This window comes from Pituophis catenifer, unplaced genomic scaffold (assembly GCF_029215685.1).
Source record: "Pituophis catenifer annectens isolate HBS135680 unplaced genomic scaffold, rPitCat1.0.hap2 SCAF_7, whole genome shotgun sequence".
NCBI classification, from domain to species: Eukaryota; Metazoa; Chordata; class Lepidosauria; order Squamata; family Colubridae; genus Pituophis; species Pituophis catenifer.
In genome coordinates, this window is record NW_027256887.1 from 7,562,129 (window position 1) to 7,589,379 (window position 27,251).

Below are 27,251 nucleotides of genomic sequence, written 5' to 3' on the forward strand. Positions count from 1 at the left end.
TTTTCTCTAACCCAGGAAATGCTGAAGGACGAGGTGCGCACGTTAACCTACCGAAATTCCATGTATCACAATAAGCACGTCTTTAAGGAGAAGGTTGTGCTGGATGTCGGGAGCGGCACGGGCATCCTTTCCATGTTCGCTGCCAAGGCGGGAGCCAAGAAAGTCTATGGGGTAAGGAGAAGGGATGTTAGCGATCATTTCGCTTTGGCAGCGATGGTTTGTTTCTCTCTCTCTCTGTTTGCCAGCTGGACTCCCAAACATCTGGCCCTGGGGAGATCATCTGGGAAGTGTCCTAACCTGATAGGGAGGTCCTTTGATGCCTGGTCTTCCTTCCTCCAAGGACCCCCATAGTCCTCCTCCTCTTCCTCCACCACCACAACCACCTCCACCATTCCACAAACCCTACTCTCTTCCAGCACTGATGATGTTACCTACTTTGGTAACGAAACATCTGCAAGAAAAGAAGCAAGGCTCCCCTTGAGGAGCACCCGGAGGCTCCAACTGGCGCAGAGTGCTGCCGCGCGGGTGGTTATGGGAACAACATGGCGCTCCCGTGTGACACCTCTCCTGCGCGAGCTGCACTGGCTCCCGGTGGTCTTCCGGGTGCGCTTCAAGGTTTTGGTTACCACCTTTAGAACGCTCCATGGCTTAGGACCTGGTTATTTACGGGACCGCGTACTACCACAAACAGCCTCCCACCGGCCGGTACGCTCTCATAGAGAGGGGCTCCTCCGGGTGCCGTCAGCCAAACAATGTCGACTGGCGGCCCCCAGGGGGAGGGCCTTCTCTGTGGGGGCACCTACTATCTGGAACGAGCTCCCCCCGGAGATACGGAGGATCCCGGATCTGCGCACTTTCCGCCGTGCTCTTAAAACCCTCCTATTCCAGCAGGCCGGCCTGGCCTAATTTTCTCCCCTTTCTTTTAAAATTTTTCAACTGAAATTTTAATTTGTTTTTAAATTATTGGGAATTTTAATTGTCTCGGGGTGAAATTATTTAATTTAGTTTTAATTTAGTTTTTTAACTTTTGTATGTATGTGTTTTATTTTGTGCCTGTTCACCGCCCTGAGTCCTTCGGGAGTAGGGCGGTATACAAATCTAAATAATAATAATAATAATAATAATAATAATAATAATAATAATAATAATAATAATAATAATAATAATAATAATAATAATAATAATAATAAAAGCAAGCTCAGAGAACACCATGGACCCCACAGTCCTCCTCTTCCTCTTCACACTCCCTCCTCCTCCTCTTCCTCCTTCTCCTCCTCCTCCATTCCACAAACCCTACTCCCTTCCAGCACTGATGATGTTACCTAATTTGATTAATGAAACATCTGGCAAGGAGGAGCCAAGCTCAGGGAGCATCCAAGGACTGACTTCTCATTTCCACCCTGAGCTACAAATATTCCCCGTTATCAATTGGCTTCTGCAGTACGAATGCCGTAGACATGATGCGTCTTCTTTTTAGCAAAGCGCTTGACCAAGGAGCCCACGCTACTCTGATGAGCAAGCTAGCTAACTGTAGATTAAATGGGACGATAATTGAATGGACACCTGTCTGGCTAGCTAGACAATCATTTTTCAGCAAGCGTTCATCAAGGACTCCTTTTCAGCCTGGAGTGAAATATTAATTGGAGCGCTCCAAGATTTGATCTTTCATCATTTTTATTAATGATCTGCAGGAGGGAGAAATGATTGGCTTCATGAATAAGTAGAGGCTTCCTTTTGGCACAAAGTGGCCTTAGCAGCTTCAGCATGTAAGTATGGGTAGTCCTAAACTTACAACAGTTGTGAACTTCAACGCCCAGAATTCACTAGCCATCATAGCTGGCTGGGGAATTCTGGGAGTTGAAGTCCACACATCTTAAAGTTGCCAGGGTTGAGATGGCCATTGGACGACCGTAATTGGAATAAAGCCCGTCTTTTTCTCCTCGTATTTGTTGCCATGCTTTCTTTGATTTCATTCAGGGATCTCCAAATTTGACAACTTATAGCAGTGATGGCTAACCTTTTTGCCGTCGCATGCCAAAAACATGAGGAGCGTGGGGGGATTGTGTGCACGTGTGCTCACACACAATGCCCCCCCGTGCCCTGCCCCCCTGGCATGTGTGCGCAACCCCCCGCGCTTCCCCCACTTTTGGCACGTGATGGCACGGTGGGACCAGTAGGCCTGTTTTCGCCCTCCCCAGGCTCCAGAGGCTTTTTTGGAGCTTGGGGAGGGTGAAAATGTCCTTCCTCACCGCCCTGTAGGCCCTCCGGAGGCCGGAAACGGCCCATTTCCTGACTTCCGGTGGGCCCGAAAGGCCCAAAAAATCAGCTGGCTGGCGTGCGCATGCATGCTGGAACTGAGCTGGGGCAACGCTTGTGTGCCCACAGATATGGCTCCACGTGGCATAGGTTCGCCATCACGGACTTATAGACTCTGGACTTCAATTCTTAGAATGCTGGCTGAGGAATTCTGGGAGTTGAAGTCCACAAGTCTTAAAGTTGCCATTTTGGGGAGACCCTGTGCTAGACAGCAACATGAGGTGTGAAGGAACCAGTGGTGGGCTCCTCCCGGTTTGGTCCGGTTCGGCCGAACCGGTAGCGGTGACGATATGACGTCACCGAACCGGTTCTCCCCCCCCTGCCCTCCCCCCCCACCCCCCCCACGTTATTCTTACCTTTTATTTGGTCCCACCCCCAATCTATTGCTGCCTCCTGAGTCCCAGCTGATGACTAGAGGGAAAAAAACTGTTTAAACTCTTGCCGCGGGGCTTCAAAGGGCCCGCCCTACAGCTGATCAGTGTTAAAAGCAAACAAATGAGTCGGGTCGTAAGTGCGAGGACTGGTCGTAAGTGCGAGGACCTTTCAGAAATGACTCTGACCAGCTAGCCACACCCACCTAGTCACATGACCTCCAAGCCACACCCACAAATAAGCCACGCCCACAGAACCGGTAGTAAAAAAAATTAGAACCCACCCCTGGAAGGAACCTTTGTCTTGGTAGAAGAACAGCCTCTATGGAATAAGCTTATGATGTCTACATATACAATTTGATTCATCTAACATGCTCAGCGTTGGGTTTCCTTTCCCCCCTTCTTCTTTTCTATCTTGCAGATTGAATGCTCCAGTATATCTGACTACTCTGAAAAGATTATCAAATCCAACCACTTGGATCACAGTAAGACATATCGATGAAGATCGGTTCCATCTGCTGTTTCCATTTTCCTTATTTTCAGTGTCTTAATCGATGCTTTGTAGATGGGTTTTACGGTATTTATGATATAAAGACTTATACTTTTATGTCATTCCAAACGTTAAATTTTGTAGATGCTGTTTTTTTTTTATGGAAATTATTTCAATAAAAGGAATTTAATTATTAAAATTATCTGCCTTTCAATTAGATTAAAGTGGTCTACAGGTAGGTAACTTTAATAAATAAATTGCTTAACTTTTTCCTATGATTACTTAGCTTTTCCTATGATTATTTAACTTTTCCTAGGGATAAAAGACTGCAGAAGTTTTGTGGCTTCCGGTATTTAAAGAATCTCTCTGGATTTGGGGGCTTTAATCATTCTGACCTTGTCTTTCTTCTTAGTTTCATAAGTAGCAGTTAATGAACTTGGAATGAAGTCCATAAATCCCCCTCCAATTATTTCTCCTATGATCAAAATCTCTGAAAAGGAACATTTTGATTCCGTTTTTAATAGGCAAGATAAACTTACCTCCTCCAAAAGCCAATTCAGTTAGCTGCCTTTCTTCCCATCGGTATCAATGAATTGCCTAAATTAATTTTGCAGCTGTAGTTGCTTTCCATGTTCCTTATGCTATTCCATTTCATTATTTTTTTTACCAGCGCAGCTCAGACAAAAATAGGAAAGCCGATCAGACATTTTTCCATTTGTCTTAAGTTTGCTTTTAACATTTTTTAACAACATTTTCAAAACATTTACTTGGTACTTATCCAAAGGTTTTTAACATCTCTACATGTGTGCATTTGACTTGTGTTTCCTATGATGAAATTTCTATGTGTCTCTGTTAAGCTTCATTATGTTCTTCCCGGTCCGTTTCTGTAGCTTATCAACATCATTTGAATTACTGGCACGTTACTTTCTCCCCAGAATATTAGCTGTCCCACTCTATGGTGTCATTTGCTATTTTGATAAGCATACCCTCCATCTCTCCATCTCAATCATTTATGAAAGTGCTGAAGAACGGTGGACCAGAGGTAGGATTCAGCAGGTTCTGATCAGTTCTGGAGAACCGATAGTAGAAATTTTGAGTAGTTCGGAGAACCGATAAATACCACCTCTGGATGGCCCCGCCCCCATCTATTCTCTGCTTCCTGAGTCCCAGCTGATCGGGAGGAAATGGGGATTTTGCAGTAACCTTCCCCTGGATTGGGGAGGAAATGAAGATTTTACAGTATCCTTCCCCTGGAGTGGAGTGGGAATGGAGATTTTACAGTATCCTTCCCCTGCCACGCCCACCAAGCCACACCCACAGAACTGGTAGTAAAAAAATTTGAAACCCACCACTGCTGTGGACCCAAAATTAATTCATGTTCCACCCCACTTGGTATCTTTCTTCAGGTTGATGGGGAACCATTGATGAGAATTCTTTGAGGACAATTTGCAAGCCAGCTATGTACCTCTCCAGATCAGACTTAACTCCCTGCTTAATCAGCATGTAATGGAGTACTTTGTCAAATGCTTTGCTGGAGTCAATATATATATTTCTGTGTAGCTTTTCAGTCTTAATCGCTTATTAGCTACCGGTTTGACTCAGGGGTGGGTTCTAAATTTTTTTACTACCGGTTCTGTGGGCGTGGCTTATTTTGTGGGTGTGGCTTGGAGGTCATGTGACTAGGTGGGTGTGGCTAGCTGGTCAGAGTCATTTCTGGAAGGTCCTTGCACTTACGACCAGTCCTCGCACTTACGACCCGACTCATTTGTTTGCTTTTAACACTGATCAGCTGTAGGACGGCCCTTTGAAGCCCCGCGGCAAGAGTTTAAACAGTTTTTTTCCCTCTAGTCATCAGCTGGGACTCAGGAGGCAGCAATAGACTGGGGGTGGGACCAAATAAAAGGTAAGAATAACGTGGGGGGGGTAGGGGGGCGGGGGGAGAACCGGTTCGGTGACGTCATATCATCACCGCTACCGGCTCGGCCGAACCGGACCGAACCGGGAGGAACCCACCAGTGGTTTGACCACACTCTAACCTGATTTTGAAGCATTCGTTATGAATGTATCCTGTCTGAACTCATGCCAGTTTGTCAGGACTGATTATTTGAAAACAACAACAACAAGAAGAACAAATACTTTCAGTTTAATTTAGCTTGATCCTCATTTTTACACCTCGTGATTCTGTAATACATTAAAGAGTATTCAGTTATAGGACTATATAGCTTCTGGCACACACACATACATACCCTACAAACATACACCTCCTGTAAGTGTGATACAGAACTGTTGATGACCTTGTGTTGGGAGTCCAGTTTTCCTGACGCTTCTGATTCCTCCAATATGACTTCAATGCTGTCCCTAAATAATACAGAATGTCACCAGACAGGAGAGCTGAGAGTTATGCTGACCACAGCCCATCTATTAAGAAAGCAAATTGATTATAAAAATAAGTGAAGTGTCAGGGTTCTGACGGATGCCCTAATTAAATCATGAATCACGAGCCAAGCTTCAAAAGAAATCCAGTTATTTATTAGGAGCTTCATGTCGGCACGTTCCCAAGTGAAGCCAGCTCTGACCCTACATAATTTACACTCCAATTATGACCCTGTTTCCCCCCCTCCCATCATCAATCACATTCGCCTACTGAGCAATTTCACGGGTTGTAGAGCTCACTCTCCTCGGCTGCTGTAGGTAACCCTGGGATACAGCCTTGAGAGAGATAAGCATGGAATGTGCATCTGCCTTTGGCTGCTGTGCCATTTCGCCGGTTTTCCAATCCCCCCTGGCCTATGGCAAACTCGAGAGCAGGCCAGGGATGCTTTGCAAGTTGACAGGAAGGTTATGTGTTGATTTATTTGCATTCCACCTTTTTTTCTCCTTGGTTGAATATTTGAAGCAGTTAGCAAAATATTTTAAAGCAATAACAGAATAGGAAGCTTTTTTTAAAAAAAAGCCCTACACAATTAACACTGAGATTGTCACAGACAACTAAAAATGTTGTGAAAAAAAGGTGCGTTTGCAGATTTTTCTAACCATCCAGAAGTGTGGGACAATGCAACTTCTCAGAAAGAGCTGTGTGTGTGTGAGCAGAAACACAGAGAGCCTGGTGGCGCAGCAGACTAATAGCCTGTTATTAACATTCAGCTGCCTGCAATTACTGCAAGTTTGAATCTCCCCAGGCTCAAGGTTGACTCAGCCTTCCATCCTTTCTAAGGTAGGTAAATTGAGGACCCAGATTGTGGGGGCAATAAGCTGACTTTGTATAAAATATACAAAAGTATGAAGGCTATTGCTTAACGCATTGTAAGCCGCCCTGAGTCTCCGGAGAAGGGCAGCATATAAATCAAATTAAAAAAACAAACAAAAAAAACCCACAGGGCTGGGCTGGAGGGCATTTTCCATAATGTCTTTCCTCGGCCCCCATATCTTAGTGGACGAGAGGTTCATTTGATGATCAGGCCCTGTGGTGCTCAAAGCTTTAGAGCTGAATAGTTATGCTTATGCCTTAAATCAGAGGCCCCACCAACCTTTGGGGCACCAGAGAAGTTTCTCCGTGGACCAGAGTGGGCGTGGTTTCACATGCTGCCTGTATCCCGTGGATGGGGCTCCGCTTGTTTGTGCAGCCCAGTTTCTAGCATGCCGTGGCCCAGTGCTGGTCCATGGACCGGGAGTTGGGGAGGGGATCCCTGTCTTAAATTGTGCCCAGGAATCAACTGGCAGCTGTACAAATTTGGCATGTTGAGATCAGTGGTGGGTTTCAAATTTTTTTTACTGCTGGTCCTGTGGGTGTGGCTTGGTGGGTGTGGCTTGGTGGGCATGGCAGAGGAAGGATACTGTAAAATGTCCATTCCCATCCCAATCCAGGGGAAGGATACTGCAAAATCCCCATTTCCTCCCGATCATCTGGGACTTGGGAGGCAGAGAACAGATGGGGGCGGGGCCAGTCAGAATTTTTACTACCGGTTCGCCGAACTACTCAAAATTTCCGCTACCGGTTCGTTAGAACTGGTCAGAACCTGCTGAAACCCACCTGTGGTTGAGATGCCTCTACCCCGCACTGTTCAGCAGCCAAGGGGCCACATTTTGCAAGAACTATTACCTTCCAGAGACTTTCAAGAGTAGCCCCATCTGGAGCATATTGCAGTAGTCAAGAAGGGATATACAGTTGTGGCCAAAATTGTGGAAACCTTTTGGGGGAAAGTGTATTTTCTACAACTAGTTAATAACACCACTTTGGAGTAGTACCATAACATTACTGGCCTCCCACCGACCAGTACGCTCCCACAGAGAGGGACTCCTCAGGGTGCCGTCAACCAGGCAATGTCGGCTGGCGACCCCCAGGGGGAGGGCCTTCTCTGTGGCAGCACCTGCCCTCTGGAACGATTTGCCCCCGGAGATACGAAGGATATCGGATCTCCGGGCCTTTCGCCGTGCCCTAAAAACTTTTCTTTTCCATCAAGCAGGGCTGGCGTGAACCCCCCCCTTTTTAGCTCTTTTTAGCTTTTTAGCTTTTTAAGTGTAAATTGGGTTTTAATTGGATTGTTTTAAATTGTGGGCCAAAGCTGTATAATTCTTTTAATTGATTTTAAATTTTGTATTGGTATGTTTTTTATCCTTGGCTGTGCACCACCCTGAGTCCAATAGGAGAAGGGCGGTATATAAATTGAATAAATAATAATAAATAATATATATCAATGGAAAGATCATTTAAGAATGTAATGCAAGAACTTTTATGAAGGATTTGCTATTAGAATAGCAGTTACGGTATAAAGAAGAAAAGTGAAACACGTAGAAAAAACGAGATATACAAAAATGATCACCATAAAAAAAAACAAGACATATAAAAATAATCACCATGTCAGTTCATACTTAGTTGGGGTAACCTTTAGCATGAATGACGGCCTTACAACGTCTTCCTATGGAGTGAAGCAATTCTTTTAGTTCCGCAGCTGTTATAATGTGAAACCAAGATTGAATGATGGCTTCTATTAACTGGGTTTTATTGCTGGGTGGCTTCTGACATAGATTTCCAATTGGGCGAAGGTCTGGGCTATTCCCAGGCCATTCCAGCAGCGGAATATGATTATCCTGAAACTCCAAAAAAAAAAGTTGTGTTATTAGCCATCAAACCTCAAAAATACAATTTTCCTAAAAGGTTTCCACAATTTTGGCCACTACTATATCTAAGCCATGGGTAGCTGATCTCTACTCCAACCAGTTCAGGAAGGTTTGCTGCTGGTGCAAAGTTCAGAAGTATTTCACACCAGAGCCATCACTTGAAAACTCAGCAGGAGGTGAGGATTATACAACACTCTATGGGAGTGAATCTTTTCTCAAAAGGAGTGAACCCTGTGCCGGACAGGCTGGACCTCTGTGTTCAAATCCAGCTCGGTCAATATCACCTTTGTCTTGCCGGTATTTAATTTCAGCTGCTCTTCCTCATTCAATATGCGACAGACGTTCTAAAATAGCTATTATTTCTGGACTTGAATGACGGGAGGAAGTAGAATTGGGTACCATCAACATACTGATGACTCCCACCTTCTGCAAACCCAGACGGCCTCCTACACTGATTTCATTAGAGAAGAATAGGCTAGGCTAGGCTAGGCAAGGAAAGGAAAAGAAAGGAAAGGAAAGGAAAGGAAAGGAAAGGAAAGGAAGGGAAGGGAAGGGAAGGGAAGGGAAGGGAAGGGAAGGGAAGGGAAGGAAAGGAAAGGAAAGGAAAGGAAAGGAAAGGAAAGGAAAGGAAAGGAAAGGAAAGGAAAGAAGGAAAGGAAGGGAAGGGAAGGGAAGGACAATAATAGAATAGGATAAAATAAAATAGAGTAGAGTAGAGTAGAGTAGAGAGTAGAGTAGAGTAGAGTAGAGTAGAGTAGAGAGTAGAGTAGAGTAGAATAGAGTAGAGTAGAGTGTAGAGTAGAATAGAATAAAGTAGAATAGAGTAGAGTAGAGTAGAGTAGAGACTAGATTAGAGTAGAGTAGAGCGTAGAGTAGAGTAGAGTAGAATAGAATAGAATAGAATAGAATAGAATAGAATAGAATAGAATAGAATAGAATAACAGAGTTGGAAGGGACCTTGGAGGTCTTCTAGTCCAATCCCCTGCTCAAGCAGGAAATCCTCCACCATTTCAGGCAAGTGGTTATCCAATCTCCTCTTAAAAAACCTTCCAGTTTTGGAGCATTCACAAACTTCTGGTGGCAATTTGTTCCACTGGTTAATTGTTCTATCCGTCAGGAAATTTCTCCTTAGTTCTCAGTTGCTTCTCTCCTGGATTAATTTCTATCCGTTGCTTCTTGTCCTGCCTTCAAGTTCACAAAATAGTTCTCGTGAGGCTCAAGCATCTTTGTTTCCTGCCGTACCAGCTCCAACCTTCACACCAAGGTCATTTGATCTGTCTTCATAGGATTTAATTTTGAATTCCTTGCTCTTCCTTGTAGTGCTTCCATTTTCTTGGAATCTGTTCTGTCCCCGTCTCACACACGCACAGAAACAGACAGCCGGGGGTTAAATAAACTGGCAGACAACCAATTCTTCCAATAAGAAGCTTGGCAACAACCCAGTAGCTGCTTGCCAAGAACTTTACTCACAAACAAAATACACACATTCAAGAATTGTCCAGTTCGTAAAATAAATCCAAGGCCAATAATGTTGTTTCCAAAGATGCAATGTGACTCGATAGTAGTTAGTTTTGTCTGTCACAGAGTCTGAATGGCCACCTCACCCCCTTTTATACCCTGTGGGGTTTGGTCCAGTGACTCAGCTTAATCCCTGGCACGCCTTTTCTTCTGTTGCGCGCGCTTATCTCTGCGACGCTTCTGAGGATCCAGCCAAGACTCATTTCCCTCATCACTGTCCACCTGTGGCTGCGTGGACGTGCTTGGCCCCAGCCCTATCTCTTGTCCTTCGGCGGACACCGAAGGCATTGCCAGAGAGGAGGGTCCTGGAGAGGGAGGCCTTGCCAACTCCTCTCCTTCACTCTCGGAGTCCTCTCCTGCCGATGACACAGGCTCAGGTAACGGAGCCACAACAGAATCTTTCTTAAAGCTCTGGAGTCCACAGTAATTGGCACAGTAATTCACAGTAATTCATAACCATTTTCCATACTTATAACCAGCGGTTAGGTTACGTCTTAAAATTGTCAGAGAACAAAACTGATTGATTGATTGAAGGAATAGAGTTGAACGATTACTTCCTGTAATTTGGAAATTGTAAGGCAAGCATAAAATTGCGTCTTTTTTTTACCCAGCCATATCACATGTCTGTTTTCCCAAGTACAATTACCAAGCAAGAGATCTTCATATACCTATTTAGTTTCCTAAGCAGACTTTCACGTTAATTCGTTAAATTTCATTCGATTACTCCCAGCCCATGTCTCTATAGCAATCGCAATAGCACTTAGACTTATATACCGCTTCACAGTGCTTTACGGCCCTCTCTGAGCCGTTTACAGAGTCAGCCCTATTGCCCCCCAACAATCTGGGTCCTCGTTTTACCGACCTCAGAACGACAGAAGGCTGAGTCAGCCTTGAGCCAATTGAGATCGAACTGCTGGCAGTGGGCAGAATTAACCTGCAATATTGCATTCTAACCACTGTGCCACCATTGCAGAGATAGCAATAGCACTTAGACTTATATACCGCTTCACAGTGCTTTCCAGCCCTCTCTAAGCGGTTTACAGAATCAGCCTATTGCCCCCAAACAATCTGGGTCCTCATTTTACCGACCTCGGAAGGACAGTAGGCTGAGTCAACCTTGTCAGCCTGGTGAGATTCGAACTGCTGAATTTCTGGCAGCCATACTGCAATCTAACCACTGCACCACCATGCCTCCTATCCAATCAAGGCCATTCTGAAATTTTATTTAACTTCTAGCATGTGAGTTATCCTAGTCAATTTTAAATCATCTTTACATTTGATATGCATTCCTTCCATCTCTTCCTTCAAAGCATTAATGAATATACTGAAGTAGGAGGACTTAAAGGAAGGATTCCTGGAGTACTTACTTAATTTCTTTCTTCTTTTTATGACCCTGTAAATCCCTTTTTATCGGGGTGTAGTCAGGGCGACTGAATACAGCGAGTGTTTATTGGCCGGATTCCCTTCCTGTCGCCAATGCGGAGTATTTCCTCCCAGCAGATATATTCTCATTGTGCCCAGAGAGAGAGAAATATCTACCTCTACCTCACAGCCTCCTGATTGTGAGGCGAGCGCTCCACCTCTAGGTCACGCACCACTTGAGGATTTCGCCAAGATAATACATAAGAATTCGGCCCAACTATCAGCTGCTTCCTTCAATTCCTCAGGATGACTTTCCTGTGATTCTGTGGCGCTTTAAACATAATCAGACGAAAGCGGTATTCCCTGCGTTACGTTTCTGTCCATCTTAAGGCTCGAATCCTATCTCTCCATCCTGCTTCTTCCGTTTCCTAGCGGAACACATAGATTTTGTTGGAAAAGGGTGAACCCAATAGGAGTTGAGTAGCCTTCATTTACCCTCCCTACCGGTTCGCAAATGTGAGCGCGTGCATGGTCGTGTGCGTTTCATGTGCACACGCCTCGTCTGCGCGTGCACATGGCCTTCTGTGCATGTGCAGTGCTCACGCATTACGTCCAGGTGGTTGGGCGGAGCCTCCCACAGTGGCTACTACCGGTTTGCCTGAAATGGACCGAACTGGCTGAATCCCAGTACTGAGTAGCTCTTTCTTGGTTAATTTAGCATTCTTCCTTCTACACTGAGTGGCCAATATACTGACTCTTTTGTTTTTCCCTTTATTTTGAACATATCTAAATAAGTCTTAAAAATAAATAAATATTCAGCATCCTTTGCTAACCTCAGCACCTTCTGCATTTCTCTTTCTTGTCACCATTTCAACGATTCTGGGCTACGTCTCTGTAACATTTTCCTTTCCGACCTGGTCTAGTTTCCATTTCATACATATGTCCTTTTTTAAAAAAAAAATAAATTGGATTCTCCCTAAGCTTTTTGCATAGCTGCGTATGCCAGTTTTGCTGCCTTTCAACTCTTCTTTTTTTCCTCATGATTTTTTTTTTCTTATTTCCACCGTGCTTCTCAAAGGTCGTTTTTTTTTTTTTAAAAAAAGAAATCTCACCCATCCCAGACTCCCCCCCTATTTTTTTTCTTTCCTTGATCTTCCCCATCGTGTGTCCGAGCTTATTAAGAGCCACTTAAATGCTATTTCCATCGGTGCCATTTTCTGAAAAGGCTGTGTCGTGGGTTTTTTTTTAATAGTCTATTATCTCCTCGACAATTTAAAATTGGTTATGGTGAGGGCTGTCAGAAGTTCACCATCAAAGAGTAAATTGCTGCCAGCATAATTTAATCCACTAAAACTTTCTGTATCACCTTGAAACCCCCCTTCCCCCCCCCCGGTTGATAATCATTACCATTAAGATTGCATACTGTTGCTTAAAAATTCTCCATCTAATAAAAAAAAAAAAATGAGTCCCATGAAGACAGTGACATGAACTACCGTATTTTCTGGAGTATAAGACGCACTTTCACCCCCTAAAAGTGGATGAAAATTTTGGTGCGTCTTATAGACCGAATACAGGCCCGTTTTGGGGCTCCTGAACCCTCCACACATCGTGTTTTCGCCCTCCTCAGCCCTCAGAAGCACTCTACAGTGCTCCGCACGACCCGTTTTCACCAAAAACGGGCCTGTTTTGGGCTCCTGAACCCTCCAGGAGTCATATTTTCGCCTTCCTCAGCCCCCAGAAGCACTCTGCAGGCCAAAAATGGGTGCATTTTTGTCAAAAAGGGGATGCACAGAGGGTTCGGGAGGCCGAAAATGGGCCTGTTTTTGGCCTGCAAAATGCTTCTGGGGGCCAGGGAGGGTGAAAAAGTGACGTGCGGAGGCCAAAAGCTATTTTTTTTTTCTTGTTTTCTTCCTCTAAAACTAGGTGTGTCTTATAGTCCGGTGCGTTTTATGGTCCGAAAAATACGGTAATGCTTCTCTCCTAGCACTCCTGTTTCTCCACTCCTGTTAATAAGGGAGATAAGCCTCCAAATATATTATTTTATTGCAAAAAAGGATTTGATCTTACTAAAAGATGGAGAATGAAATAAAGTGGAAAACAGCGTCCTTACACTCATTTTATGAAGGTTAACCCAGGGAGTTTCTTATTTCTATTAGGAATTAGTTTATAGGAAATCGGAAAAGGTTTAAAATCATCATCATTTTACGACCCCATAATTCCTTGCAGGGTGGAGTCTGGGCAATTGAATGGAGCTAGCACAATGTTTTAATGGCCGGATGCCCTTCCTGTCACCGATGCAGAGTTTTGTTCAGCAGATATATTCTCAGTGTACCCAAGAGAGAAAAGGTTTAAAATAATAACCATATATTCATGTAACTACAGTTAGTCCTTGACTTAACACCTACAATTGGAACCAGGACTTCCAAGGCAGTTGTTAAGAGAGTCACGGCTGAATTTATGACCCTGTTTCCATGACTGTGAGGCGAATCATGGGAGTTGCTAAGTGAATCGTGATGTTGTTAAGTGAATCCGGATTTCCCCAGTGACTTTGCTCATTGGAAACTCCCTAGGAAGGTCTCAAATGGTGATCACATGACCTCGGGAGATGCTGCAGCCATTTTAAATACACGCCGGTTGCCAAGCAACCAAATTTTGATCAAGAGACCGTGGGGATGCTGCAATGGGCGTAAGAATGAGGATCAGTCACTTTTTTTAAATGGCTGTTGTAACTTTAAATGGTTGTAAGTCGAGGACTAGCTGTATTCTGACAGTTGGGCCTATTCAGGTAGTCCTCGACTTACAACAGTTTGTTTAGTGACCGTCCAAAGTTACAACGGCACTGAAAAAAAGGACTTACCACGGTTTTTCACACTTATGACCAGCATCCCCATGGTCACGCGATCTACATTTGAATCAGGGGTGGTATTGACTTACCTTCGCTACCGGTTCGCAAATGTGAGAGCGCGCGCCACCTCTGCACACGCACAGGACCTTCTGCGCATGTGCAGAGCATCAAAAATGGGATGTGATGACATCCGGGCAGGTGGGCGGAGCCTCCCACAGCTGCCACTATCAGTTTGCCTGAACCAGATACAACTGATTCGGATGCTTGACAACTGGTTCCTAGTTATGACCCTTCCAGTATCACACGATCCCCTTTTGCGACCTTCTGATAAGCAAAGTCAACGGGGAAGCCAGATTCACTTAACAACCGCGTTACTAATTTAACAACTTCAATGACTCACTTAACAACTGCGGCAAGTAAAGTCGTAAAATGGACTCACTTGACAAATTTCTCACTTAGCAAGATAAATTTTGGGCTCAATTGTGGTCATACATAGAGGATTACATAGGATAAAGGATGAAGGCTTCTGATTTCCTCTCCTGAAAACCCCCTGTCCTCACCTCCTGCCCCCTAAGTGTGGTACCCCACTGCTACCACCTAACCCCCAAGAACCACCTTATGTTGCCCTGACTCTAATCTCTGTCTGTGACCCACGTTGGGCTCCCAAAAACTATGTGCCTTACTTGTATTTAAAAAGGAAATTAGAATTTAAAAAATGGGACAAATATGCAGTGGTGAAATCCTGCCGGTTCTTTCCGGTTTGTGCAAACTGGTAGCACCGGTGGTGCATGGTTCAGCGAACTGGTAGTGGCGGCAGCATAAGGCTCCGCCCGCCCACCCGGATGTCGTTACTGCCTAGTTTTAACCAGGAAATAACCCATTTTTGACCCTCTGCGCATGCACAGAAAGCTAAGCGTATGCACAGAGGGTCAAAAATCCGAACTGATGACGGCGCACACACTTCTGAACTGGTAGGGAAGGTAAGTAGATTTCACCCCTGGAAATATATAATATAATATTTTGGTTAAATAGCCCAGATGAATTCCCTCCGCTTACAACCATATGTTTAATGACCGTTCAAAGTTATAGTGACACTGGAAAAAGTGAGTTACAGCTGGTCCTCGCACTTATGACCCCATCTCTACTATCACATGATCAAAAACTGGCCTGCATTCAGGATCCCAGGATCACATGATTGCCATTTGCTACCTTCCCAGCTGGCTTCTAAGTCACTGGAGGAAGCCAGTTTCGCTTAATGACCTCGTGATTCATTTAACAATTGCAGCAATTTGCTTAATAACATGGCAAGAAAGGTCATAAAATCAGATTTAAAACCAGTAAGAAATTAAAAAAAAACAACCAAACCCAAACATAAATGTCTTTTTAAATTATTTATTCTAAAAATTATATGATTATATAATATTATATAATTATATTATATAATGCAATTATATTATTATTATATTATTATTATATTATTATTATATCATATACAAATATTATTATATAATAATACAATTATATTGCTATAATATTAATATTATATAATATTGTAAGATTGTAGTTTTATATAATAATACAATTATTGTACTATAATATTAATATTGTACAATATTGTAAAATTGTATGATTATATAATAATACAATTATATTGCTATAATATTGATATTATACAATATTGTAAGATTATAGTTTTATATAATAATACAATTATTGTACTATAATATTAATATTGTACAATATTGTAAAATTGTATGATTATATAATAATACAATTATATTGCTATAATATTGATATTATACAATATTGTAAGATTATAGTTTTATATAATAATACAATTATTGTACTATAATATTAATATTGTACAATATTGTAAAATTGTATGATTATATAATAATATAATTATATTGCTATAATATATAATATTGTAAGATTATATGTGTATAATAATACAATTATATTACTATAATATTAATGTTATATAAGAGTATATGTTTATATAATAATACAAATATTACAATTATATTAACATTATATAAGATTATATGATTATAAAATAATACAATTATATTACCATGTTTCCCTGAAAATAAGACCCTGTCTTATATTTTTTTGAACCCCGAAATAACTGCTTGGCCTTATTACCATGCGCTCAAAAGCCCGATTGGGCTTATTATCAGGGGATGTCTTATTTTGGGAGAAACAGGGTAGTATAATATTAATATTATAAGATGATATTATTATACAATAATACAATTATATTACTATAATTTTAATATTATAAGATTATATTATTATACAATTATACAATATATTATTATACAGTACAATTATATTATTATAATATTATATAGAAGATTATATTATTATTATATAATACAGACAGTCTTCAAGGACCTCTCTATATGAAGAAGAAGATGCGGATTCAAATTCCGCTGCTCACTGGCCTTCTTGCAATATCAAGGGGGCAAGGATACAGCTGCCAGCTTCACTCCGGTAACTTTATGTGTTTTGATTCTGTTTCCAGTCATCACAATATTTAAGGGCAAAGTGGAAGAAATTGAATTGCCTGTGGACAAAGTAGATATCATAATCAGTGAATGGATGGGCTACTCCCTTTTCTATGAGTCCATGCTTAACACGGTCATCTTTGCTCGGGACAAGTGGCTGGTAGGCGTTTGGTCTCTTCTACCGTATTAGCTTCCTAGAAGGTCTTTTAAAGGTTGGTTCTGGAGTGACAGATGCCACACAATTACCGGGACAACTAAAATATGAACGCCAAGGATGTTTCATACGTAGTTGTGCTTATTAAAATGTATGTATATCACCTTTCCATAATCATCACTGTACAATGTATCACATATACAGTATATCGTTTATGAAACCATAGTCCTAGCACTGATGATGTTCCCTAGTTGGGTAATGAAACGTCTGCCAGAAAACAACCAAACACCAAAGAGCTGCCTGCAGTTCAGCTTTGAGCTACAATTATTCTCTTCTTTTGAAATCCAGTTAAATCACATTCAAATAAAAAGTAAAAATGGAGACTTCCAAAGCTCTCCAAACTTGAGACAAACAAACAAACAAACAAACAGATGAAGCTGCCAAAATATTGACCTCTCCAGATCTTAGAATTTAAATTCAGACTTACATGAGAAAGTTTATTCACTAAGAATGGAGTCAATTAGCCACCACGAGGGCTATTCACGCTTCCAAAACGTATTTTATTCCCTGCCCACAGTACTTTTCTGATCCCGTTTTTAATTGCTTTTTCTAAAAAAAAAAAAAACTAGCGGGGAAAATATCTGGCATTGATCTGATCAGGATTTTAAAAGTTAAACAAAACCAGTGATCCTTATACCCACTTCACCTATTTTTATTTTATTTTGGGGAAGTGCAGGAGAAATGCTAGTTGGACCTCACTTCTGATAAAATGGTTTCTCCCATCATGTAAAGTTCCTAGATTTAGGTCTGACAATCTTGTCAACTTTAAGACGTGTGGACTTCAACTCCCAGAATTCTGTGCTGGCTGGGGAATTCTGGGAATTGAAGTCCACATGTCCTTAAAGTTACCATGGTTGGAAAACTCCAGCCTATATATATATATCTGTGATGGTGAACATATGGTATACGGGCCGGAAGTGGCACGCAGAGCCATCTCTCTGGGTATGCGAGCCGTCGCCCGTTACTCTTCCGGGTTCCAGCGTGCTGGCCAGCTGGTATTCACGCGCGCAGGAGTGCCAAAAACTGGAAGAGCAGCTGCCTGGTGCGCATGTGCATGCCAGAAACCAGAAAATCATCTTCCCAGCGCGCGTATGCACACTAGGCAGCTGCTGTTCCGGTTTCCGGCACACACATGTATGGGCACACATGCTCCCATTTCGGCACGGTGCCGAAAAGGTTCGCCAACACTGCTTAAGTATATATTCTTGGGGTGGATTTTGGGTGGAGAAGGGGACTAGAATTATTTTTTTTGAAGTAGAAACTGCCTGACAAGGAAGATCGTCCTGTTCTCTGGAAATGTCATGTGACCGACAGAGAGAGAGAGAGATGATCTTCATTGTCTTTCTGCAGTCAGGATCTGGTTTTGTTGTGGTCTAATTTATCCTTTGTCCTCTGCTCCATTTCAATGACCCCATACCGAGGGGGGGGAAACGATGGCCCTTTTATGACTTGTGGACTTCAACTCCCAGAATTCCATGCTGGCTTGGGAATTCTGGGAATTGAAGTCCAGGACATCTTAAAATCGCCAAGGTTGAGAAACACTGGTTTTGAGCATCAAAAGTATTAATCACTTAGCAATATCTAACACACCATTTAGACCAGAGCCGCATGTGGCTCTTTCATCCCTCTGCTGCGGCTCCCTGTTACTCAAAATATGCGTCACAACTGCCAATGTGCGACAACGCAATTTATTGAGCTTTTCAACCCCCGGTAGGCCAACCATGGATAAATCCAAGAAAAGTTTCAGAAGAAAACAGAACGTTTAATTCAACTACATATGATGCTCAAGAAATAGTCAGGCACGGGAAGGGTTTTGTGGCTCCCGGTGTTTTCTTTTCTGTGGGAAACGGGTCCAAATGGCTCTTGGAGTGTTTAACGTTGCAGACGCCTGATTTAGACCAAGTGTGAGGAACTATGGCCTTTTTATAACTTGTGGACTTCGAAGAGGAAGGGGGTCAAGCTATTTTCCAAAGCACCCGAAGGCCAGACAAGGAATAATGGATGGAAATAGAACAAGGAGAGATTCAATCTGGAAATAAGGAGACATTTTCTGACAGTGAGAGCAATCAACCGATGGAACAGAAGTTGCCTTCGGAAGTTGTGGGAGCTTCATCACTGGTGGCTTTCAAGAAGAACCTGGACTGCCACCTGTCAGAAATGGTGTAGGGTCTCCTGTTTGGGCAGAGGGTTGGACTAGATGACCTACAAGGTCCCTTCCAACTCTGTTAATCTGTAATCCAAACTCCCAGAATCCCATGGCAGCTCAGGAATTCTGGGTGTTGAAGTCCACAAGTCCTGAAGAGGGGCCATCGTTCCTCACCTCTGCCCTAGACCACTGATGGTGAACCTTTTCGGCACCAAGTGCCGAAACCAGAACACACATGCATGTGCATGCATGTGCACATGTTGGAGCACCGGAAACCCGAGGACCAGCTGGCCGGCGCACGCATGCCTGTTTTTTGGCCATTTTGGGGACCGTTTTCAGGGCTGTTTTCCGGCCATTTTCCGAGCCATTTTTTGGCCTGAAACAACCTGGAAAATGGCCTGAAAAGGCCCGGAAACTAGCCTGAAAATGGCCCAGAAAAGGTCTGGAAACGGGCCAAAAAAATAGCCTGGGTTTTGGCCGTTTTCAGGCCATTTTCTGGCACTCCGGCACCGCGGAGACCAACTGTGTGCACTGGAAACCAGAAGAGGAGCTGGTGATGGTGCATGTGCCCACAGAGAGGGCACTACATGCCACTTCTGGCATGCCATAGGGTCGTCATCATGGCCCTAGACCAAAGAAAGGGTCTATCAACTCAAGGCCCGAGAAGGGCCCCAGATGTCATCCTTCCAAGCCCTTTGGAGTGGCAAAGTGACATGAAAGAGGAAGGGATGTTTGTCTGGTTGTTGTTTGTTGTGGTTTTTATCCGCCTTCAAAAATGTGATGTTTTTGTTAGGTGAATAGATTAAGACATCCATTTCCACACAATTCGTCAACAGAAACCAGGAGGGCTTATGTTTCCAGACCGAGCGGCTTTGTACATGGTAGCCATCGAAGATCGACAGTACAAGGATTTCAAAATCCATTGTGAGTCCGCGGACAATTTATACGGCTTCGCAATTCACCCGCAGGCCCGGTGTTTTTCTAGCCAACTTGCTACAGGCAGTTCTTGACTTACGACGGGTTGCTTAGCGGCTGTTCGAAATCATGACTGGCCCAGCAAAAAGTAATTACAACCTGGTGTCCAAAATCCTGATGGATGCCCCCTCCCCTCCCCGGTCATGTGACCATATTTTGGGCACTTGGCAACTGGTCTGCAGTACAACCAGTGGTGGGATTCAGCCGGTTCGGGCCGGTTGAGGCCGGTTCGGGCAAATCGGTAGTTAAATTGCTGACTGGCCCCTCCCCTCCCCACCCCTTCCAGGAGTCCCCACACCCCCCATTTTGGCTAAATTGAGGACTACCTGTACTTTTGGTTCAGTTTTCTGACCAAGAATTAAAGCTGGGTGACTTTGGGCCAATCGCCAGGAGACTGTGAGTTCTAATCCTGCCTTAGACATAAAAGCCAATTGGGTGACTTTGGGCCAATCACCAGGAGACTGTGAGTTCTAATCCCGCCTTAGCGATGAAAGCCAGCTGGATGAACTTTGGACCAGTCCCTCTCTCTCAGCCCAAATTCATCTCACAGGGTTGTTGTTATGGGGAAAATAAACGGAAGAAAATGCGATGGATATTTTCACCGCCTTGAGTTACTTGTAAAAATAATAAAGGCGGATACAAAATAAAATAAAATAAAATAATTATTATTATTGTTAGTAATTGAAATCAGGTGACTCTTGAATTTGATTTATTCAAGGACAGTGTTTCTCAACTTTGGGCAACTTTTAAATATGTGCGTAATACATCAATAGGCTTCATCTCCCAGAATTCTTTGCTGGCTGGGGAATTCTGGGAGATGAAGTCCGCACATTTGAAAGTTGTTTTAAGGTCGAGAAATGCCGCAGTAGGTGCTTACTTACACAAATAAAAATGTCTCCTTCAATTTCCCACTTTGTCTTGACAGGGTGGGAGAACGTCTATGGCTTCGACATGACCTGTATCCGAGACGTGGCCATGAAGGAGCCTTTGGTGGACATCGTTGACCCAAAGCAAGTGGTGACCAATGCTTGTTTAATAAAGGTTTGGTGCTTTTCAAAATATAAACTATAAAATGAGGTCCTTCTGCAAGGCTATTTTTTTTTTAAACTCCTTCTTTTGTCTTTGCATCATCATCATTTAACGACCCCCATAATCCCCTTGCGGGGTGGAATCTGGGCAACTGAATGGAGCTAGCAGAATGTTTAATGGCCAGATGCCTTTCCTGTTGCCAATGCAGAGTTTTGTTCGGGAGATATATTCTCTCATTGTGCCCAGAGAGAGAAATATCTCCCTCTACCTAGGATTGAACTCACAGCCTCCTGATCCTGAGGCGAGAGCTTCATCTCTAGGTCACTGCACCACTCTTTCATTTGTCATTGCATGCTGCTAATAAATTGTAGATCAGGTGTCTGCAACCTGTGGCTCCGGAGCCGCATGCGGCTCTTTGGGCCCTCTGTTGTGGCTCCCTGTTGGATGATCCCACCACTGGCTGGCCCCATCCTTCGCCCTCCCCTCCCAGGCACTCCTCACCTGGCCTGAGAAGGTAAGGGCGATGACGGGTGATGGAGAAGCGGCCGGGGCAGAGACAGAGAGATACAGAGAGAGGGGGAGAGAGAGACATAGAAAGATACAGAGAGAGGGGGAGAGAGAGAGACATAGAGAGATACAGAGAGAGGGGGGAGAGAGAGACATAGAGAGATACAGAGAGAAGGGGAGAGAGAGAGAGACATAGAGAGATACAGAGAGAGGGGGGAGAGAGAGAGACATAGAGAGATACAGAGAGAGGGGGAGAGAGAGACATAGAGAGATACAGAGAGAAGGGGAGAGAGAGACATAGAGAGATACAGAGAGAGAGGGAGGGAGAGACATAGAGAGATACAGAGAGAGGGGGAGAGAGAGACATAGAGAGATACAGAGAGAGGGGGAGAGAGAGACATAGAGAGATACAGAGAGGGGGGAGAGAGAGACATAGAGAGATACAGAGAGAGGGGGAGAGAGAGACATAGAGAAATACAGAGAGAGAGGGAGGGAGAGACATAGAAAGATACAGAGAGAGGGGGAGAGAGAGAGACATAGAGAGATACAGAGAGAGGGAGAGAGAGACATAGAGAGATACAGAGAGAGGGGGAGAGAGAGACATAGAGAGACACAGAGAGAGGGGGAGAGAGAGACATAGAGAGATACAGAGAGAGGGAGAGAGAGAGACATAGAGAGATACAGAGAGAGGGGGAGAGAGAGACATAGAGAGATACAGAGAGAGAGGGAGGGAGAGACATAGAGAGATACAGAGAGAGGGGGAGAGAGAGACATAGAGAGATACAGAGAGAGAGGGAGGGAGGGAGAGGGAGAGAGATGTCAAAAGGGTTTTGTGGTTCCCGTTTTTTTTTTAACAACTGCTTCTCTGCCCTGGGTAGGCGTGGCTAGGGGGGGTGTCATGTGACTGGTGAAAGTGAGTGACGTTGAGTTGGCCACGCCCACCCAGGTTTTGTGGCTCCCGGTGTTTTCTTTTCTGTGGGAAACGGGTCCAAATGGCTCTTTGAGTGTTTAAGGTTGCCGACCCCTGTTGTAGGTAGATGTTGGTTTTTCTTTCTCCTAACGAGTAAGAACCTTCATTTGTACTTCTATAACTGTCAGGTTTGGCTCAGGAACCAAACAGGACAAACACAGACTTCAGTGGATAGTTAGGAGTGCAGAAAATAAAATAAAATAAATTGCAACCCGCCTGCCTTCCATTGAGGATCTGTCTACTGCACGAGCCAGAAGGAAGACTAGGAAAATATCTACAGATCATTCACATCCCGGACATAAGCTGTTTCCAACGCCTCCTTTTGGGACGCTGCTACAGGGCATTGCATGCCAAAACAACCAGACACACAGACAGTTTTTTCCCCTCGTGCCATCTCTCTGCTGAACGTTTAACTCCCACAGTCCTGTCTTAAGCTTTAAGGATATCTAATCATGTAGTAGGACTGTCTTGCTGTATCCATCCCATCTTTCCTATTACCTTCTACCATTGATATTGTGTGATTTATCGCTTTGTTGTTTTGTATCTTATGATTTAGGATGATATCTTATGATTTAGGATTTATCACTTTGTTCTTCGTATGTACACTGAGAGTTTATGCAGTGGAGACAAATTCCTGGTGTGTCGAATCACAGTTGGCCAATAAAGAATATTCTGTTCTGTTCTGTTCTGTTCTGTTCTGTTCTGTTCTGTTCTGTTCCATTCCCCATTCTCTCCTCTCCTCTCCTCTCCTCTCCTCTCCTCTCCTCTCCTCTCCTCTCCTCTCCCATTCCATTCTATTCTCCATTCCATCTCTTCTCTTCTCTTCTCTTCTCTTCTCTTCTCTTCTCTTCTCTTCTCTTCTCTTCTCTTCTCTTCTCTTCTCTTCTCTTCTCTTCTCTTCTCTTCTCTTCTCTTCTCTTCCCTTCCCTTCCCTTCCCTTCCCTTCCCTTCCCTTCCCTCCTTCCCTTCCCTTCTCCATTCTCTTTTCTTCTCCATTCTCTTCTCTTCTCTTCTCTTCTCTTCTCTTCTCTTCTCTTCTCTTCTCTTCTCTTCTCTTCTCTTCTCTTCTCTTCTCTTCTCTTCTCTTCTCTTCTCTTCTCTTCCCTTCCCTTCCCTTCCCTTCCCTTCCCTTCCCTTCCCTTCCATTCCATTCCATTCCATTCCATTCCATTCTTCATTCCTTCTATTCTATTCTATTCTATTCTATTCTATTCTATTCTATTCTATTCTATTCTATTCTATTCTATTCTATTCTATTCTATTCTATTCTATTCATCAGAACAGAGCTGGAAGGGACCTTGGAGGTCTTCTAGTCCAGCCTCCTGCCTGATCAAACAGGAGACCCTATACTGTTTCAGACAAGTGGCTGTCCAGTCTCTTCTTAAAAACTTCCAGTGATGGGACCCCACACAATTTCTGGAGGCAAGTCATTCCACTGATTAATTGTTCTCACGGTCAGGAAATTTCTCCTTAGTTCTAAGTTGCTTCTCTCCTTGATTAGTTTCCACCCATTGCTTCTTGTCCTGCCCTCAGGTGCTTTGGAGAATAGCTTGACTCCCTCTTCTTTGTGGCAGGCCCTCAAATATTGGAACACAGCTATCGTGTCTCCCCTAGTCCTTCTTTTCATTAAACTAGACATCCCCAGTTCCTGCAACCGTTCTTCATATGTTTTAGCCTCCAGTCCCCTAATCATCTTTGTTGCTCTTCTCTGCACTCTTTCCAGAGTCTCCACATCTTTTTTTATATGGTGGCGACCAAAACTGGATGCCGTATTCCAAGTGTGGCCTTACCAAGGCCTTATAATCAAAGGCATATGCTCCCTAGTGCCTTCGAGGAACCCAAAACATCATAGAGCTAAAGGCTTCTGGCTGGCAGCTTCTCGAAAGCTGTGGGTCCTTGTGCCAAAATGTGTACTGCAGTTCTTGTGTACAAGGACTTCTGTCTGAATATGAACAGAAAAAGAAAAACGCAACTGTTTCCTCTTATTTGTTTGCTCTGCTGATCTGTCCCCGTCCACACACACACACAAACACAGCCAGCCGAGGGTTAAGGAAGCACTTGGAACACACCCAGGTCTTTATCTCCAACTTGGCAGCGATATACACACCGTCTGCCAAGTGCTTTTATTTCCACAGAAAACAGAAAGATAATATACTCAGCGTACAAGAGTCCAACAAAAATAAATATTCCTCTCAGCAGTTTCGGACGATGCTCTAGTGACTATCCAAGGTTTATTTTTGTTCGTCACAGGGATCACTGGCCACCACCCTCTATTATATAGTCTCTGGGGTGTGGTCCAGTGACTCAGTTCTAATCCCTAGCACGCCTCCTGAGCTGCTGCAATCGTTTATCACGCCTTCGGAGGCGTGCGTCCAGGAATGATGTTTCTCCGTCACTCTGATCCGAGCCACCTGTCTCCCTGCTAATCTCCTCTCCCTCGGCCGGCACCTGAGACAGTGCCAGAGGGGAGGGGCCTGGAGAGGGAGGCCTGGCTGACTCCTCTTCCTCATGCTCGGAGCTTTCTTCCTCCGATGGGACAGGCTCAGAGGGCGGGGCCACAACAGCTTGAGCCCATAGATACTTTTTGATTATGAAAGCTGGCTGTGGCACTTCTGCTGTTTAAGAGCTGCCGTGTTCCCATTTAGTCCCACTTCCAAGAAATCCAGGCCAAGTTAACGAATTGTTTTTAAGAAACAGGAATTTGCAAGCAGTGAAAGAAAGAAAGAAAGAAAAAAAAAGAGGTGAGAACTGCAGCTGAGTGTTGGCAGCGCTAAGGAAACACTATATGCTGGGTTGCAAAAAAAAAAACAAAACACCATGAAAAAAGGAATTCCAATAAAGATTAGATCAGTTTTGAATGAATGAGGGTTTCATGTCAGATTATTTAGGTTATTTCCCATAGTAAAGCTCAAGTACAAATTTCAATCCACTGTAGAATGTTCTGTTTTTATATCCGTAGCCTGTTGAGACAGAACCACAGCAAAATCTGTTGAGTAACTAAAATGTTGTTATTTAAATGCAATGCTTTGAAAGCCTAAAGGTTACAACTTTTTAATTTAATTTTCCACATTTTTCTTTGTTTGGGGCATTTCACGGTAGAAATGCAGTGTTCGTTCTCTCTCTCTCTCTCTCTCTCTCTCTCACACACACACACACACACACACACACACACACAGAGAGACAGAGAGAGAGAGAGAGAGAGAGAGAGAGAGAGAGAGAGAGAGAGAGAGAGAGAGAGAGACAGAGAGAGATACACCATGAAAACAAAAGGTAAAATAGCAAAGCTTTTAAATTAGTGACTTTACCACTTGGTAAAGGTAAAGGTAAAAGGCTGTCCTCGTACATATGTGCTAGTCATTCCCGACTCTAGGGGGCGGTGCTCATCTCCGTTTCAAAGCCGAAGAGCCAGCGCTGTCCGAAGACGTCTCCGTGGTCATGTGGCCGGCATGACTCAACGCCAAAGGCGCACGGAACGCTGTTACCTTCCCACCAAAGGCGGTCCCTATTTTTTCTACTTGCATTTTTTACGTGCTTTCGAACTGCTAGGTTGGCAGAAGCTGGGACAAGGAATGGGAGCTCACCCCGTTACACGGCACTAGGGATTCGAACCGCTGAACTGCCAACCTTTTGATCGACAAGCTCAGTGTCTTAGCCACTGAGCCACCGTGTCCCTTCTACCACGTGCTACTAGCTTGCTATTTTTGCTTCAACAATTCAGCAACTTATGTTACAGAATTGGAGCAGGAAGGACTTCGAGGGTCTCAGAAACCTCTCCAAGCAAGCAGGGGGTTGAGCCTAAGAGATATTATTTCTATTTCTATTTCTACTATAGGTAGTCCTCGACTTACGATCACAATTGATCCCCCTAATTTCTCTTGCTAACCAAGGCAGTTGTTAACTACCTCATTTTATGATCTATTTTGCTACAGTTATTAGGTAAATCCCAGCAATTGTTAAGTGAATCAGGCTGTTGTTAAGTGAATCTGACTTCCCCCATTGACTTTGCTTGTCAGAACCTGGCTGGGAAGATTATAAATTCTTCTTGTTCTTGTTCTTGTTCTTGTTCTTGTTCTTGTTCTTGTTCTTGTTCTTGTTCTTGTTCTTGTTCTTGTTCTGTTCTGTTCTGTTCTATTCTATTCTATTCTATTCTATTCTATTCTATTCTATTCTATTCTATTCTATTCTATTCTATTCTATTCTATTCCATTCCATTCCATTCCATTCCATTCCATTCCATATTTTCTATTCTATTCTATTCTATTCTATTCTATTCTATTCTATTCTATTCTATTCTATTCTATTCTATTCTATTCTATTCCATTCCATTCCATTCCATTCCATTCCATTCTACTCTACTCTCTATTCCATCCCATCCCATTCCATTCCATTCCATTCAAATCTCCCTATTCTATTCTATTCTATTCTGTTCCATTCCGTTCCGTTACATTCCATTCCATATTTTCTATTCTATTTCATTCCATTACAATCCAATATTATTCTGTTCTGTTCTGTTCTGTTCTGTTCTGTTCTGTTCTGTTCTGTTCTGTTCTGTTCTGTTCTGTTCTGTTCTGTTCTGTTCCGCTCCGCCCGACCCCACTCTACTCCATCCCATTCCATTCATTCCACTCCATTCCTTTTCTGAAAAAGTTGTTGGTAATTATCATTTTTAGCATTCATCGTGCCTCTTGGAACCAATTATCGTTGAGTACCAAGGTACCACTCTATCTAGTAGCTCCTGTCCTTTATTTTATTTATTTATTTATTATTTATTATTCACATTTCTATGCCGCCCACTCTCCGAGGACTCTGGGCGGCTTACACCAAAGACAGTATACTAAATAGCATATTGCCCCCTAACAATCTGGGTCCTCATTTTACCC

General features: G+C 43.5%; 1 protein-coding gene across 1 annotated transcript in view; it reads left to right on the forward strand.

Annotated features, from left to right (window-relative positions):
• PRMT8 (protein arginine methyltransferase 8) overlaps nt 1-27,251 on the forward strand; it is a 76,066-nt gene that overhangs the window by 35,379 nt on the left and 13,436 nt on the right. The window contains exons 3-7 of the mRNA XM_070946601.1: nt 16-171; nt 3,109-3,172; nt 16,548-16,690; nt 19,727-19,814; nt 20,791-20,906. Coding sequence (XP_070802702.1) covers nt 16-171; nt 3,109-3,172; nt 16,548-16,690; nt 19,727-19,814; nt 20,791-20,906 — 567 coding nt within the window. The remainder of the gene's footprint in view (nt 1-15; nt 172-3,108; nt 3,173-16,547; nt 16,691-19,726; nt 19,815-20,790; nt 20,907-27,251) is intronic.